This window comes from Dermacentor albipictus, chromosome 1 (assembly GCF_038994185.2).
Source record: "Dermacentor albipictus isolate Rhodes 1998 colony chromosome 1, USDA_Dalb.pri_finalv2, whole genome shotgun sequence".
Lineage (NCBI taxonomy): Eukaryota > Metazoa > Arthropoda > Arachnida > Ixodida > Ixodidae > Dermacentor > Dermacentor albipictus.
The window spans coordinates 318192185-318210671 of NC_091821.1; the positions used below are offsets into that span (position 1 = coordinate 318192185).

The following is an 18487-nucleotide window of genomic DNA, read 5'->3' on the forward strand; positions in this document are numbered from 1 at the left end:
GGATAATCTGCGCGTATGCTTTTTCTTCAACCGAAGCACTGAGCTTTATCACTACAATCATAAATGCTTTGCCGTTTTACGCCCGCATTTTCCGAAACCTAACCAAAAGCTCTGGACCCTTTTGTAACGAGATTACGCATCGTACAGTGCAAAATTTCGCTGGCGGCGATACGCGTACACTTCTTGCTTCTTACAACCCAGCCTCACGAAGCGGCACGGCTCTACACTGTAAGTTCACTCCGCAGGGTTCGAAACAAGCGCGGGTTTGTGTGCGAACACTAAACAATGCGATGTGGAGAAAAGGGCGTATTTCTGCGAAAATAAAGATATAGCGGATTTTTTTTCTCTCTCGTCCTTTTCATTGCCAATCGCTCATGGCTGAAGAGCATAATTTTCGTATATAAGTTGCGGCTCGTCCACATTCACTTCCTAGCTGCTTATCCACTGAAAACGTGATAGATATTGGGGTTACTATAGTTGGACGGATTTTGTTACTGCGCAGTACTTCCTGTTATAGGAAGGAAACTCACTCCAGAACGTCAACTATATATCTCCACGCTGAGTGACGTTTCACCAAACTCATTTTTTTCCCAAGGCACCATTGGCACCTTCACAATCGGCTAGTCTTGCAGGCTATGCGCACGCTGGAATTGCCCCGCGGCGGTTCCAACCATTCGACCATGCCAATAAGTTTGTCGGCAAACATCATAATCCGCAACATGACTAGGATGGATTGTCAGAAGCGATCGGGAAACAGCGGCATGATCGAGTGTCCGCTGCGGTCTAAAAAGCACATGTGTGAGCAACGCGGCCCACTGACAGCATCATTCTTTTTAACTGCCGATGGACGCCTCTGGCGTTTATAATCTTAGCCGGGCCCCCGTTCGTGAGAAGGCGCTAAAACACGAACGGTCCGAGGGAATTCTCCGCATCGATTCCCATTCTAGCGGCAAGTGTAGGAGAGATAAGAGACGTGCGGCGTAAGACAGTCCGCAGCCAAGGAGCGTATACGTATTACGCACAGATCTCTGGAGAGATTATACTGCTCACGAACGCCGCCTTTCGCTGCTTCCGACTATTTGCGCATTTTCTTTAGGTATACCTCGCAAAGAGAAGACATATCACTCCATTAAACGAAAGACACGAATTAAAAAATATAGAAATAAAAGTAGGAAAGGAAAATGATGCCCAACACAGAGAGGATAGCCGCGGAAGCCGAGGTGCGGCTGGGCAAACGTTTGCTTCAGCAGCGCAGCAGGAAAGCAGGCCCGGCAGACGGGACGAGAGTCGAGACGAGAAAGAAAGGAAGGCAAAATAACAAAGAAAATATAGCGGACCGACACGTTAGCAGAACTCCAGTAGCAGACATCCACGCTCACGTCGTCCTCTCTCTTTGAGGTGGGTCTTTTCTTTCGCGACCTGCTTCGCGCTGCAATTATGAGGCCCGCTGTAGTCCATCGCTGTACAGACGCGTCACCTGCCCTCTTTAAGTGCAGCAAAAGACAAAATATGACTCCCGAGGCATTGCTGCCAGCAATGAAAATTGGAGCAGGAGACTGCTGCGCGTACCATGTTTAGCCATTCGAAGAGTGGACGTGCTGTTTGCTTTATGCGCGGCTGAATGTACGCACATTGCGTACGCTCTATTCTCTGCAAACGTGCATGCACCTTGTCCCGTATTGTACTGGAAGCCGGCCTGAATGGTTCTTGAGCGGGTATTTACGCACTGGCAGCCTTTACTATCGCAATACATTAACGAAATTAAGCGGTTGTTCCGGACTAACTGCACAAATATGAGGAATCGGCTAATTATAGCGAAAACATGTCGATCTCACCAACTATAAGTGGAGTGCATCGTCTGCTTTCCGTCGCCAAGGTTGCTAAAGTACGTCCCGCAACCGATTATCGCCTGTCCGGATCCCGCAACCAGAGTGCTACCAAAGTGCACTACGACGGCGACCTCGTTCTCCGATTAAAATGCCATTCGCTCGCAGGCTTTGTTCCTCTTTGCCATTGTCGGACAGGCACTTGAAAGAAAGGAAGCAAAGAGAATGAAAAGGGGACACTGGCACTAAGCGGGTGCGGTGCGGCGGGTGACCCACGTTACGCAGGCCAGTCAAAGCGAAACCAAGCGCACGTTCTGGTCAGTGTCGCATGTCTCGCATGCGAAAGAGAACGAAGTTGTGAAAAAAAGGCGTATAAACCGATGAAAACCGAACCCGCGACACACTGAGATGCGTTAGACGAGGGAGAATAGAGTGGGTGGCTTATGATTGCTCTTGTGCCCTGGAATTAGGGTGAGAAGCGCATTGTGCGCGCTGACGGGCCGGGCCGGCGTCGGGAAGGGGAAAGAACGCGCAACACAAAAGCAGAAACGCCGTCGCGCGCACAACAGGTTTCTGTTTCGAGACAGCGGAGGAACACACGCACTTCATTCTTTTCACTAGCAACATGACAAGATAAAGGCCACACTGCCAGAAAACATGCAGCTGAGCACTTTACTAGTCGTTAAGAACCGCTTTCGTTAAACTGATAGGTAGAAGGCAGTTCGTGGCGATTTATACTTGAGGGTGTTGGCAGCGCACTACTTCCTGTCAGGGAGTCTCTTCCAACGGTGGATGTTCTGCGGCGAAATGGAAACCAGCGGCGAGGTGTGATACGGCCGCGTTCGTTGTTTCTGCAGAGACTTTTGCTTTTCGTCTGTTTATCTGGAGTTAACCTTCGTAAGCAGCACCATAAAAGGTAAGTAATTTTCCAACCTCGTCGCCAATGGGTCGTGCCCCTCGAGACACGTCTAGGATTTCGAGAGGTGCACAACGATCTTGGTCGCGCATTGGAACGGCACCTCGCCTCTCAGGCCTAGCGGCCGCCGTGCGCCCGCTCCTCTGTCGTCTGCTGCTGAAAGTGCGGCAGGTGTTGCCGGCTGAGGCGGCGCTCTTTTTGTATGTTTGTATCGCATACATCTCTTAAGCGTCCCGTGAAGAGGTAGTTCACTGTTGGTATAGCACCTGTCTAGTCTATCGTAGCTGATGATCGCTAGCGTAGCGTTCGAAGGTCCTTATTTTGGCTGTTTCGTTTGCTGCGCGATGAGAAGGGAAGGAGTTAAAGCTCGAAGTTTCGCCGTCGGATTTCAATGGGTTTCGGTTCTGAACGCGCACGCAGTTAGCGCGCGGCAATTTGTTCTGGCGTCTTTTGCATCATATGGATGAATATAAGTCCATGCCCGCTTTATAACGGAAAAAGAGGCGCCGTAAAACGTGAGCGCCATACGAAGCGTGTAATATATTTTGATTGAAATAACGCTTGCAGCGCTACACAGACATTCAGTTCAGTGTCGCATCCGAAAGAACTACCGCAAGCGCTAGTAGTGGACAAGGTGGCGCGCCGACGCAGGACAGCGGCAGCAGAGAAATCAGATAAAAGCTCTGTTTGCGGGCCTCTCCGCGTGCTCTTGAACAACTGTTCCCGCGGCGCCAGCCAGCCATGCGTGTCATCGCTGCCTGTGGCATCGTGCGGCTCTCGCATCCGGTTTTCTCCCATTCTTCTTTCCCGGCCAGCTCGTCCCCGTGCTCTCGCTTGTTGTTCTTTGTTTTCCAAACACAACCTTTCGCTTGGATAGTTGGCCTCGGACACGCCACGGCGCAGTCATCTGCGTCCCGAATATATCGAGCGCGCAGAGCGAGTTGCCGGTAGTTCGTGCACGCGAATCGGAGGCTTCTTCAAGAACGCGGATATGGCAGGCGCCGTGTAGCCTTTCGACTGCGGTCACACGGAAGGGAAAGCTGCTAACAGAAAGCCTAATTAAATTATTGCTAATCTAATTGTACGTATCGTCTATGCCTGCAGCTTCGATGGAAAAGCGATATTAAAAATTTGTATGAAAGGACATCACCTTTAAAACAAAACATGCACGTATACCCAGATAATATTTCGAAACGCCATTGGCCGCATGATCAAAAACATTTCGCGCTGCTGAATTGCGCTAGCATATATCGTAGAGCCTATAGCATGCAGCGCAGTATATAGTTGCCGGATACAAAGATCATTACAATAAAGATAAGAGACGGAAGGGATCGAGACTGCAACGCGGAACTTGGAGGAAAGTGTTCTCGCTGCCAAACAATCCTGGTCATCGCTTGTCCACGAGGCCGGATTCCACAATTGTTCTCTGTACGAACAAACAAAAACGTGCATATCTCCCGAGTGTGCTCCGCTTTGCGTGCTCCCCAGCGAGACATTGTATCCGGTTGAAATCCGCTGCGCGAAGCGGGAAATGCGATTCAGGAGATTATCGCGAATACGATCAAACGTGTCGGTTTCTTTGCTTTTGCATGAGCGCCCACTTTCCGCGCGGGAGAAGCGTTCGCGCCGTTTCGCCGACGGCGCATTTAAATTGGAGCTGCGCGCCCCTCGTACCGGACTCAATTTCCTTCCAAACGATTAACCATGCCTTATTCTTTCCTCAGATCACAAGAACACACACAATCGACTCAATATAAATAAATCGATAAATAAAGCATGCACTCTCGGTTCTCGATCGTTTATTCCTTGTTTAGTGCATGCATGCTGGATCGAGGAAGTTCCTGTATTTCCATTTGCTTACAAGTCAAATTTACGACATTTGTAATGCACGTTATCGGCAAGCTCAAGTGATTCTAGATTGAACCGAATGTAAAAGTGGTGTGGATGCGTGTTTATTAAAAGTGCACTTCAGTTTAGGGAACATATATGTAATAAATATGTCAGTTTCAACTACGTGTAAATTTGTGTTTTTGCAGCATCATGTCTTCTGTAGATCCAATGTTCAAGTCGCTGCCCAAAAACAGCACATTCTTTACCATTTGGCGAATTGAGGCAAGTTTTATTTCAATTACCTTTCCTTTTGCACTTCTGTGTTGATGCTGCCCAAGTAAGCCCACTAAATTGCCATTTTGTAACTTTCAGAAAATGCAACTTGTGCAGCTTCCTAAGGACAATTATGGATATTTCTTCAATGGAGATTCATACATTGTGGCAGTGGTAAGATATAGTAAGGATTTAGTCACAAGACAAATTTTTCCAACTTCTCGTGGTTGATTAAGCAGTAATGGTAACACAGTGACGAGTGCAGATGTGACAGTGCTATAAAAGTGCACTAAACAATACATTTTCTTTAGCTTCACTGCTCCTCTTTCTAAAGTACAGTGAAACATTACACTATGCAATATAGTTTTGTGTATGTGTACCCATATTGCCTGCAGCAGAAAAGAAAATGCATTTTGCTTTTTGCAATTGTAATCAGTACAAAAAGTATTATTATGTGTGAAGCTTGTTAGGGAAACTGGATAATTTCATTATTCATGTTGCTCACATACGATTGCCTTGTGTAGTGAATTGACTTGACGAGACATGTATAGTTTTGATAATGTGTAGCAACCTTCTGTTCTTTCACCTTAAGGCATCGGACAGCACTGAGAAACCGAACTGCTACATGAAAGTAAGTGAAATCTTATTTACTATCTATGCACCAGACTCTTCAATTCAGAGTTTTGCTAAGATAGCTTGAAATACGAGACAGTGATGCATGTCTGCCCTCTATGTGTGTAGAGCAAGAAAGCAGTTGGAAACCTTGACATTCACATTCACTTTTGGCTTGGAGCACAAACATCTCAGGTAAGCTTCCTAGAATTCTCCAGTAGATCTCTGGAGAATAATGTAATGCATTACATAATGTAATGCATTAAACAAATTACACGTGTGCCTGTTCTTTTCGTATTCATTTTTTACAACAAGCAAACTCTGCAGCTTGGCTGCAAGAATAGTGACATTCTGTACATCACCTCAAACTTTCTTCTTTGTTCTTCTGAATGGTAAATGCTGTATTCCTCTTCTACTGCTTCATGGTTTCATCTCCCCCTTTTTTTTTTCGTTCCATGTTAAGTGCTGAAGCACCATACAAGAGAGTGGATTGCAGCATATTTTCCTGCTTAAATTACTATGGGGTATTCTGGCACTGCGATTGTTCACCAGTCATAGAAATCATAGTTACTACAAGAATTTGTCTTATCTGCATGCTTATGACTTTATTTGCTGCACTTTATCTGCCTCTATTGTCCTAAATATTCTACTTTTCTAAATGCAGAAGGTAATAAGGCTCTATATATGTACATGCATAATCAATGTAAATTGTTGCATTTATAATGCAATATTTTGTCGCAAATGAATAATTTTCAAAGTTACAAGGCCATGTGAAGCCAGAAGGACGAAGTTCTGGCAAATCCATGTACTAACCATCATTCCATTGGTGGTCAAACCACCACAGTCGCAGCTCCCAAAGGCACTAATGCCAGAGTTTCCTCTAGTAATTTTTGTAGGAAATTCTGCCAATTGCAGGGAAAATGAACCGTATTGGAGAAACACGTGGCATATTGTGCAAGACAGCCATGGCCAACTAATACCAACAAACAAGGAAGAGATAGGCAAAGAGTTGCACTAAACTATTAACAAACAAAATGACAAGAAAGTTTTTTTTAAGTATCGGTGCTCATGTGGCACTATAATTTAGCAACCCATCATAAAATTAACATATGTGATTTTTAAAAACTCTGACTAGCATCTTCCCTGGAACTACATGAAACACATCCAATTACGCATTAAGCACTGAGATTACCTGTGTCAGCGAGTTATTTTTGATGCTTTATGCAAACATAACATTTCAGATGCTTTCAATATTGCTAATTCTAAGCAAACACGTTTGTGTCATTAAATATTTTGTGTTGAACGTACACTAATTCTGGTAAATTATTCCATGCTTTCTGTATTTTGTTTCAGTAATATGGCTACATATTCTGCCCTCACTTTCACAAAGGCATGAATTATTTATCAAATATATTGTTTTTTTTCATTTGTGCTTCATGCTTTCTTTTTTTCATAAAAATTACACTGCCTATGTAGTCTCTTGGTATATTTTCCTTTTCATTTCTGAACATGAGTGTGTTGCTTGGGCATAGAACACTGGACCTCAGTATTTCTGTATATAGAAAAGCTGTACGACTGTGCCAACTGGCTATATTTGTGTAATAACCTGAGTGACTACCATGATCAAATTAGGCATAATAATGAAAACACACATGCACGCAGGTGAAGTAGGGTAAAGTGGTACTGCATGTGGCAGTAGCAGTAGTATGCTGTAGAAAAAGAGCAAACTTGAAGATTCTGGAATGTGTAACCTCATTGATAGCTATATCGTTTTTTGTAACTTAGTTGGAACTTAGTCATTTTTGTATTTTATTAGTAATTTAGTTCCATCTCAAATTTTAATTCAAGCCACCTTAACAGCATTCATATCGACACCTTTTAGTGCTTGCATCTTCTGTCATGGCTTCACCATTACTTGAGGTGACAGCATTGCTTGAAACGAAGATGAGGCCACTCTGCTGACAAAGACCACTTGTCAGTGTTAGCTAGCAAATGTGAAGCTAAGCATGCCATGTTACAATGCACAGCTTGGAGCTGTGTGACACAGTAAGCATGCAACTCAAGCATGTAAGCTTTCAAGGGTTAAGTTGTTTGAAAGAGCTAGGTTAAGACAAAACAGAAGCAAAGACGTGGTTAATGTGCAGTATGGAATCTGTATTGGAGCAGTTGGAGGTGCTAAGGATACAGATAGCTTTGTTTTGAATGCGGTGGAAGTTGATGTTTGTGTCTGCCCAACTGGTAATTTCATTGCTTAAGATTTCTTGCTCAATTGTTATATATTTAGTGTGCAGTCACCTGCAGCGTGGCTTGTGTGCTTCTGACAAAAGTGTTTGTTTTACTTCTTTATGTATTGCATCTAGAATCACAGAATACAAAAATTAAAAAAAAAGAAAGAAGCGCAGTGCACTTTCTCTGTCAGTGCTATGGTATTCTGTGCAGCTTCACAGTTTCCTTATAGGCACCTATGGCACATAATTTGACTTATGATACTCGGAATGTAGCCTTCTGAATAACTGAGTGTGACCTTGTTGTTCAAATTGATTCCATAGCACTATAGTCTGTGTACGAGAAACCTTTAAAGTGCTGAATGGGACATGCTCAAAGTATTGGGCCCTTCCCATCTGCATCTCATTCTGTGACAATTTTTTTTTGCCAATTTTCCAGTGCACCAACCAGCTCTCTCAGCTCCCATCCTTGAAAAATAATTGGCATTACAATTTTCAGGATGAAGCTGGCGTGGCTGCTTACAAGACTGTGGAACTGGATGACTTCCTCGGTGGCTCCCCTGTACAGCATCGGGAAGTGCAGGGCTTTGAGTCGCAGAGATTTTTGTCTTACTTCCCCCGTGGAATAAGGTGACTACCTTTTCCAAAACATCGATTTGGCATTACTGCTTTATTTCTTGCAGTACCAAAAAGGATACTTGATATTCTCATTTTGAAGTAGTTAGCTCTTTCCTTAACAGGCCCAAAGAAATAGGTCAATAAATCAATGTGATCGGCTGCTTTTTGGCACGTCAATAAGCTTTACCATAGGAATTCTTCCACAAGCAGTGCCATGCACCTTATAAAATAACAGTTGCTTTTTAACTATTGCTAAGAATTGACAATTTCTGACATGATGAGGAGCCTGTAAAAATTAAAAATAAAACTTTTATACGAGATATCGTCAAAACTAGCCTCCAGTGCACTTCCCTAAACAAACAACACAAAATTTGCGCTACCATCAATGCAGCAAAATTTTAAATGACAGCAACGGTCAAGACACAGAAGCTCCTGTCAGGTTGTCTAATATGCCAATCCAATGTCTATGCTGTTTTAACGATGTCTCAAACATCGGTACACGCTCAGGAGGGTGTGTTGTTTGGTAATTGTGTTAGAGTAATATCAGATGCAACTTTATATTTTTCTTGCCTTGGGTTGCTTTTACCCATCAATGTTTCCACAGCTAATTTGCAGTGTATTATGAGTAATCCTTCCCATCATTTGGAGTTTTCACTCGCACAAGAGCACGCAGTGGATTTCAGGCCGACCTTCAGCAGGTTCTTGACTAGCAGTCTAAGCTCTCACTTTTTGGACACCTCCTGTGCAAATGCCTTCATTCATTACTGTACAATATAGGGCAATGCTGTACATTACTGAACAGTACTGTACAAGTACTCTGCAATGCGTGTGAAGGCTCCAGTGCCAGCTCAAGGTGCATGACTAGACCAGATTACTTGCACAAAAAAGCTGATCAAACAATTTAATCAAGTATGAGAAGGCTTGTGCATGCTTCCACACCTGACAAACATTGCTTCAAGAACTTAAATATGCAGTAAAAAAGGAACCATGTGTTTGCTGTCATTACAAAAAACAAATGCTTTCTGCACCATAGGTGTTCACCCATTTTCACATTTGCAAAGCCAACGCTTTACTGCAAAGCATGGGCATCACTATGGCTAAAATTCATACCACCAAATCTGCATATTTATTTTTTGGTACACATTTTGTATATGTCTGAATTTTTTTCCCTCTCAGTACTTATACTAAAAGTATCAAATTATTAATTTCATTCATACTTCTTGGACTACTTCTTTGAAGTTTAACATCAAAATCCTGAAAAACTATCAGAGTAATTATTTCTGTTTTACCTCCATTCAAAACACTAGTGATCAGAATACAATTTAATGTATCATGGTATATCTTGCTACTAATATGTGCTAAAGTAAAGCATTATAACTAAAACGCACTGAAATGAGCACATTTGTAGAGGTAAGGAAAGAGTCAAGTGCCATATCATCTAATTAAAAGGGGTGCATGATAAATGAAAATATTTGATTCTTTTGAGAACAACTACTACGTATTAACATTGGTGCTGTGCTAGAAAAATTTAACCCTGACACTGCATATAAGATATTTCTTAATGTATTCCTGGAAGCCCATCATTCTTTGTTTCTCTTAAAGACAGTTAGACACTAAAAAAAATGCTGGGAACCATGGATGACAAGGGAATTGCTCCACCAAATTAGAAAATGTGACCAATTGTACAAAACATTCATCAAAACTATAATGCCTGAGGCACTTAAAGTGCTTAAGCAATTTATAAACTCTGTTACCAAAGAACTATGGAAGGCTAAGAGTGAATATCTATTCAACAAATTTAATATATCTGTAGGACGTACTGCTAACGTTTGGAAGACGCTTATACAATGCTAGGAAAATTGCCAGAACAAACGATTATGATTTTACAAGATGGCGTAGAATTAGCATGTAGTGAGTTGGCAAACAGTTTCCATGACTTCTTTCTTTCACTCAGTCAGTCTTCAAACATTGATGCAGATCTTATATATACAATTTCTCACACTAAACACACATTTCTTACACCAGTTTCCGAGAATGAAGTTGTCTTGTCTTTTATGGCATTAAGCAACAGTAAAGCGACTGATGTGTCAGGTATCCAAACACAACCAGTGAAACACGTAATCGATGTCCTGGTGCCATTTCTAACCCATATATTTGACCAAAGCTTATCATTAGGAATTTTTCCGCATGACATGCAGACTGCCAAGGTGACTGCAGTATTTAAATAAGGGGAGAAAAATGAAATGAGCAATTACAGGCCGATATCTATATTACCAGTCTTTTCTAAAGGTTTTGAAAAAATAATCTTACTGCACCTGTCATCTTGTGTAGATCGCCATAATACATTCTGCCCATGTAGCTTCCGAAAGCAGAACTTCACTGAACTTGCCCTTCTAGCCCAAAAGGAGTTAATATTGGAGAAATTCGAATGTCAGGAAATGGTACTCAGCTTATTTTTAGATTTCTCCAAGGCATTTGACCTTGCTAATCATATCATTTTGTTAAGAAAGCTGGAATTTTATGGTAATAGAAGTGTTGCACACTCTTCAATTTCTTCCTATTAACAATGTAGAACTCAGTATGTAATGATTGCAGGAGAAAGGTCATTTGAGAAACTGGTCAAATGTGGTGTTCCCCTGGGAAGCATTCTGGGACCATTTTTATTTTTACTATATATTAATGAGATCCCAACCACTGATAATACAGCTAAATTTATAATATATGCAGATGACACCAGTTTATTTTTTGCAGGAAATTCAGGCACAGACTTAGTATATAGAGGTAACGAAGCGCTATCTAAAATGAATGACTGGGCTACTCAAAACCACCTAAAAGTTAACATTAATAAAACAAAGGCGTTTTTATTTCAACCTCGAAACAAACCTGTCCAGCTCGCTCCAATTAAGTTAAGTAACATAGAAATAGAACTAGTGCCATCAATAAAAACCATGGGAGTCTACTTTGGTGAACACATGACATGGGATGACGACGTAAACCACATTAGTAAGTTGTCTAAAATTATTGGTGTGATACGCCACATTTCTTTTGATTGCCCCGTACCTGTCAACATGCTTCTTTATAACGCTCTCTTTTTACCAGTAATTAACTATGGTTTACTAGATTGGGGTGCAACCATTGACAAAAATATCAACAAGCTTGAAGTGTTGCAAAAGCGTGTGGTTCGATTAATATGTAAGGTTTGATATCATTTTCACATTGGGAACCTTTTCAGAAAACATAGCATTACTAAGGTCAGTTCTATGTACACTTATAATTTGTGTCGCCAGTACAAATTTGGTACAGTCAACAATACTAACACGCTAGCAATATTAGCTGGACTAGAAGCAAACATTACAAAATATAATACACGCAAACCGGAAGAATGGCAAAAAAAATGTCACACAAATTATGGCAAGCACATGCTACAGTTCTTGCTACCCACATTACTAAATACAATTAGCAGAACATGCTACAGTTCTTGCTACCCACATTACTAAATACAATTAGCAGAGAACAGCTCTTTGACATTCCGCAACTCTCATTCAAACAACTACGAAGAGTATTACCGGAAGTAGCATCTTTCCCATAATCTCATACACGTGTGTACGAAGTTTTTGCCAGTTTCTTTATTTTCATTTTGCTGTTTATCGAAATAGTGTTTGTGTAAGTTTTCTGATGCGCGGCATATGCAAGTATGTTTTGCCTGTACGTGAGCCATGTACACTGCACTGCACATTTCCTTTTTATTTATTTTTTCCTGCTGCAACTACCGTTATGCTGACGTGTGTGTAGGGTGGCTAGGTCCTCTCAAGCTGTTTAAACAGCTTTTACTCCTGGTCTCCCTAAATATTGTTGCAAATAAACTAAAATTCAAATTCAAATAAACTATTAGAAAAACTGGCTTCCAATGTTGAATATTGTCTGCAATGATGGCTCAGTAGCGATGACATTCTGCCATAGAGCATGAGATAGCAGGTTCGATTCTCGGTTCTAGCAGCCGCATTCCAATGAGGGCAGAATAGTTGTGTTGTGTTCTTCAGGTGCATATTAAAGAACTCCCATTAGTCAATATTCATCCTCAGCCATTCACTGTGGCATCTCCCATAGCCCCTGAATAACCTTGCAATGTTAAAACTGATTAATCAAATCATGAATCAGATATGCAATATTTCCTCACTTTATTTCAAGTAGGTATGAAAGGAAGGATGTGCAGAACCTATGTTCGAAATAATATTAAGTCCCATACATGTGAAGCTGCTGATGCTGGAAATGTCAGTCAGGCAGCTTGTAGGTGAGAGGAGTGAAAGGTGATTGCACAAGATGCAATCATGACAGTAATATAAGGAAACAAAGGAACTAGAGTGCAGGGAGCTGTACTCATTATGGAGTACTTGAATATGAATACCTATATCATTTCAAGCAAAATATAAACATGCAGCTATGCTTGTGTTATATGCATGTAACTATGAATGTGTTATGTGTAATGCTGTAAATTTGGTATGTTGCTTGTCGTTGCAAATTCATTGCCATAAAGCCACATATATGTATACGAAATCTAAGTAAAAGGAAATTTATGCTTTTATAGCAACTACGTGGCACATAATGAAATATATGGCATCACAATGAACAATATTCTGATCAATATTTTGCATAAATGCTCCTGTTACCTTAGAGGCAGCAAAAATGGGAAAGCTTTCCAGCTTCTCTGGTTCTCATAATGACCCACTATATTATGTGCTGTGCTCCCCTCCTGTCAGTACTTCCTTGCATTGCATGGATTCCCTCATCACATTTGAAATTCCCTCTGTCCATTATAGAGTCGAACACCTCTACAATGAATACTTCTTCAGCAAAATGGCCTGTATAACAAAAGACTAGGTCCCGGCTGAATTCTTATCTTTTGTATATATTCTGACTGCCTCCAAACGGAGTCTGCTACAATGAATTTACCTGTACAATTAAAAAAATTTAGGTGTCCACAACGGCTAATTTCTTCCTTTATAATGAATGCCACGTAATGGTGCTGCCACTGCCGTCTGCAGGTGTCACCAAGGTGTGCTCTGCGCTAGAGTTAAAAGCAGCACTAGTGGCGCAATTAAACAGCATGCCGATGTCTGAAGTTGTCCTGCTGCACTGCTCCACGAATTGCTCCACTCATGCGCTACATGTTTTAGAGGATCATCAGGTGTGATGGCTGATGAGTACGTTGCAGTTGATGACGACGTGATTATGTAATTGTCACTGGAGACAGATTTTGTTGTCAAAACCAGCTAGGATGGAAAACATGAATGTCACAGAAGGCAGTAGTGATAAAGATCTGTAAATGAACCAAGGATTTTCATGGCAAGCGCTGCAATATCCAGCATCCAACTATCTACAGCTTTACTTTCCGCAGCTCCTGCATTCCACTGCAGAGCATGCTGAGAACTAAATGCAGTGAAATAAGGTTGGCTGCAGTCCCACATTCTATCAAAGAGTACATAAAGAAGTTAGCTACTTATTTCACTAAGTCTCTCCTGAACTCGTGTTAAATAAAAGTTTTCTTTCATTGAACGTGCTTGCCCTGCTCTAGTGTGAGCAGTACAATTCGCGACCTTTACAACGAAGTGACCTGTATAATGAAAGATTTTACAGGTCTTGGGCACTTTGTTATAAAGGCGTTCGACTGTAAATTAATTAAGCTACTTGACGCTATTTGCCTGGTAAAACTGTGCTCTACACTGCGGATTCCTTTTGTAGTTAGTACAGACAACTGTGCAGTAATCACAGCTAAGCTCAAGTGGTGTATGCTGTTAACATAGAAGTTATTTCAATCCAGTTGCTCACTACAGAGAAGTAGCAATAAAACGTACTCTAACATTAATGTGAGGTAATAGTTACCTACTTAGAAAGCTTGTGATAAAACTTGGTATTTTGGATTACTGATATTTTTCTTGATTGTAGCCTGCATCGCAAATTTTTTTCTCCAGATAACAGCCCTATATTATAGAATGATTTCAGGGAAGGCTGACAAAAAATAAAATATATATATATATATATATATATATATATATAAGTGGGGACAGAGCCAATTTCTTCCAGCAATACAAATGGTGCAGTGGGAGCAAAAGCTGCCAATAAGTTTGTTATATAATCGATTAAAGGTTAATTAGTAGTAAATTAAATTATTCAAACAAGCCAGCTAGTGCCTAGGCAAGTCCATATGTGAGGAATCTTTCATATGAGGTTTTCCCCCCAAATGCAGTGAAAATATTAATGTTTCACATAGCGCTGTCCTAATTTGCACAAGGAAGGCTCTTGTGAAAATGCGTGATAGACAATTGTGTTTTTTTATGCACCATTATGAGTCTCTACAAACTGGTTCTGATTGTTCCAGAAGAAGGACATGCCTTGGGAAGTCACTGCCTTCAAGACTTAACTAAAAATCAAATTTTGACTTTTCATGTGCCAAAACTACGGTCTAATTATGAGGCACGCTGTAGTGGGGGGGACCCCTGACTAGTTTTGATCATCTGGGATTTTTTAACGTGCATTGACTCCTGTCGAAGGAGAAATAATGTGGCCATCCTGGGAGGAGGCAACCTTCTTTCCAATATGGAGAAACGTATCAAGACCAAAAACACATAAAGGCGTGCCTCATAATCAGAAAGGGGTTTGGCACGTAAAACCCCATAAATAATTAACAGGAGAAAAGTTTTTTGTTAAGAAGTCAATGAGTGCATTCTGGTTAAGGAGTTTATCTGTGGTTGTCACACGATTCCTGATGTTTCCTGCCATAAATAATAAGTTGCAGAAAAAAATTGTCACCATTTCCTTTTTGCTCTCTTCAACAATATTTGTCAATTTTTTCTGAAATGCGAAGTATGATAAATGTGTGTCTGCATGCAAACCTGATGATTCCTTTCACTCAAAAATACTCCCAGGATTCAAAATGGAGGGGTCGCAAGTGGTCTCACGCATGTCGAAGATCAGACCGTAGCACGTATGTACCATGTGAAGGGTAAACGTCGGCCCATTGTGAAAGAGGTAAGCACATGCAACTGGCTATAGTACTATAGAATGCACCAGTAGATTCACAAAGGTACCATAGAGCGAACACTTACGCAATAAAAAGAATTGTTGAGCAGCCGGTGCTTTATAATGTAAAGAACTTACAAGAAACAAGATGATCAGCATAGTAATGTACTTTCCAGCTAATTTTGTGATGGGCGCTGTCTGTCACTAGCACTGCACATGTTATCATTTATCTGTGTTAGTGTTGATTAAACTTCAGGTTCTTAATGCTATTCTCTTTAAGGTAAATTTCTGTGAAGTTATGACTGCATCAGCTTAAGCATCATCATCAATGTGACACCATAGACATGTTTCATCAGGTCACTTGTGCATCATAATACCATATGAAATTGCCTTGAGAGTTTCAAGTCAAACAAAATGTCATATACATAGTCTGGAATTAGGATTTAACAACTTCTTAATTGTCAGCTGCCTGATGCGACTTGCTCGCAGCACTTCCACATTTAATAATGAACAAGTTATGCTAATTTTCAGTCATTATGTAATTTTATTTCAGTTGCCAGGCGTCAGCTGGAGTCATATGAATGACGGGGATGTCTTCATAATTGATGCACGGACAATCATCTTTGTGTGGACTGGTCGCTATGCCAACCATGTTGAGAAAATTCAGGTACGTCAGCCCATTGACCTTGTTCAAGTCATAAAGTGACTGCTTTAAGTTGGAAGTTTTGCATGTTACAATGTACTTAATTATTAGTTACATAGCAATAGTGCATTCACTCGTAGCCTAACAAAAAACAGCCTATGACATTAGTACGTCAGTGCCAAGGCAAATGTGCACGTAAATAGCTCTTTTAAATTTGTGGAGAACTAGCTACTGCAGGTTTCATAGCAAAATAAGCAACTGAATCTTTTGCCAGCATGCAGGTAACAAGTTGATGAGTTTGTGATTTAGGTAGTATTCCAGCAGCTACTGCATTATCCTACTTGCTTTATGTTCTTCATATCTATCATATATGATGTTCCACTAGGGCGCAGTCACAGCACAACAACTCAAAGCCGAGCATGGTGAGGGCACAATTGTCATTGTTGAAGATGCTCAGGAGAAGCACCTTAGCTCACCAGAGAAAGAGGTAAGTCATCTGAATCTCTGTCTGGTTTTCAAGTCTGTAGCAAGATCAAAGTGCCAAAGCTATGAATATTTCTTCCAACTCTCTTTTCCATACCCTAGAACTGTCCAGTCATGTTGACATTACTGGCCATATTGATTATCTAGCAAGTGTTAAAATGTGGTGTCACCTTGTGAGGCACTGGTTTTGGTGCAATCCACGGTGCTGGAGATAATAATAAAGCTGCACCAAATGAAACAAAGCTAAGCAAATGTAAATATAAGTGAAATGGGGGGCCAGAAACAAGTGGAAGCAAACACTCTTCAAAGCAGATTGCTTGTGCGCTACTAGAAATGCTTTCTGCAACTGATACCATGCAACACAGTACATATCTGACTGTGTAATAATGTGACAGCTATTTGCTGTTACATCTTGACACTTTAGGAAGGAAAAGTTGTTCTGCTTATTTTAAGTTTTGCTTAGGTGAAGGGCAGGAAGAACTTACAATACTGTTTTAAAATATGTAGTCTTAATAGACAATTTTACTTGAGCAACGCTTATACTCCACTCCACTATGGTTTCACACACAGAGCCACTGCAGAGAACTGTGTTGATTTCACATTTTTGATAAGTGCATCTCCCACATATGTCGGCGACAGGTAGTGAACTTGGCTGCAAAATGACAGCAAAGCCAAGTGGATTGCTGGGTTAAAATCGCTGGGATATACTGGTCCAAGCAGAGCAGAGCATAAATTCTCAGCTAAAGCTCTCTAATGCTACTAAGGTGCAAAAAAAGATACGACTGTATTGTGTTGCAACTTCAGTGACAGTTTTGCAAAAGGGAAATGTACACACCTGTAACAGGCTGGCTAGAAATTCTGCGCACATCATGTTAAATGTGATGCTGTAGATCGCTGTAGATTTTCTAAATTTTTGTATTCATGGCTTAATATCGTATCACACATAGAATCAAAACCATACTCATGACAGTGTTAACACTTGTGCCCTTTTTCACAATTTCGTTTGTTAAACTTTGACTCAATCACATTCAAGTCCATTATCGTAGTGTGCATATCAGCACATTGTGCAGTTGCTATTTGTTTCTTTAATGATGTGCAACAAAAGGCATATTAATAAGCTGAGAAAGTTGACGCTACGGCGGAGATGTTCATGTCACTGCAAGGGAATTGTCCAAGGAGTCGATTTCTTTAGCCACATAAGTTACCTCCCAACATGGCAACTGTTTTCATACCAAATGCATTCTACCAGCAGGTGAGAGCCAGGATAGTTTCAGTACTAGTTCCTTTTACATGAAGTTTGCAAATAGATTGTTTCCATTTAACTGATGCATAGTATGTAACCATTATGCCTACAGGTGGTCAACCAAAGTCAGTGCCCGATTTCTGTTTACCTGACAGTTTCAGTTTTATTAAACTCGAGCCTACAGCATGCTATGGAAAGATTTAAGTCACAGGTGCAAGCATACTTAGAGGGCCTATAAAACTCAAGTGAAGCACAAACATATTTACAGGATAACAGCAAACAGCAATGTATTAAGCAAGAAAATAACATCAGCATCAAGTTCAGATGTAAACTTACCAACTATTTTCCCAAACTATTTGCTTAGATGTAGTAGAGGACTGCGGAGGGGTTGCCACCTTGATCCTTTTCAGGCATCTTTGCTTCTCACCAGTTCAGCTTCTCTATTAGCAGGCTCGAATGGTGCAACCCTTGTTGCTCTACACATCTGTTCTGAACAAAGATAATCCTGGCTTTATTTTATTATTACTATTTCCAATGGCAACAACTGCGCTACAGCACAACCTCTACTTCCTTTATCTTCTTTTATCAGCCTAATCACGATTTCTGTTACAGCATATTTACACATGTTATGTCATGGCGTTGACTGGTACAAGTTAAAAAATGCACATTTCTTCATCAAACCAAACGCAGAAAGCATAAAAAGCACTACTCTTTTAGTGATGAGGAATGTTCAGAAATTCTTAATGGTATACTTAAACTGCTCTATGTGAGAGAAATCTTTTATGATTCTTGTGCCAACAA

General features: G+C 40.9%; 1 protein-coding gene across 1 annotated transcript in view; it reads left to right on the forward strand.

The window, feature by feature from the left end:
• The first annotated feature begins 2582 nt into the window (after positions 1-2582).
• LOC135904022 (advillin-like) overlaps positions 2583-18487 on the forward strand; it is a 40924-nt gene continuing 25019 nt past the window's right edge. The window contains exons 1-9 of the mRNA XM_065434583.1: positions 2583-2742; positions 4779-4854; positions 4945-5019; positions 5438-5476; positions 5587-5652; positions 8182-8312; positions 15224-15326; positions 15871-15984; positions 16346-16447. Of these exons, the coding sequence (XP_065290655.1) occupies positions 4783-4854; positions 4945-5019; positions 5438-5476; positions 5587-5652; positions 8182-8312; positions 15224-15326; positions 15871-15984; positions 16346-16447 (702 nt within the window). The 5' untranslated portion in view covers positions 2583-2742; positions 4779-4782. The remainder of the gene's footprint in view (positions 2743-4778; positions 4855-4944; positions 5020-5437; positions 5477-5586; positions 5653-8181; positions 8313-15223; positions 15327-15870; positions 15985-16345; positions 16448-18487) is intronic.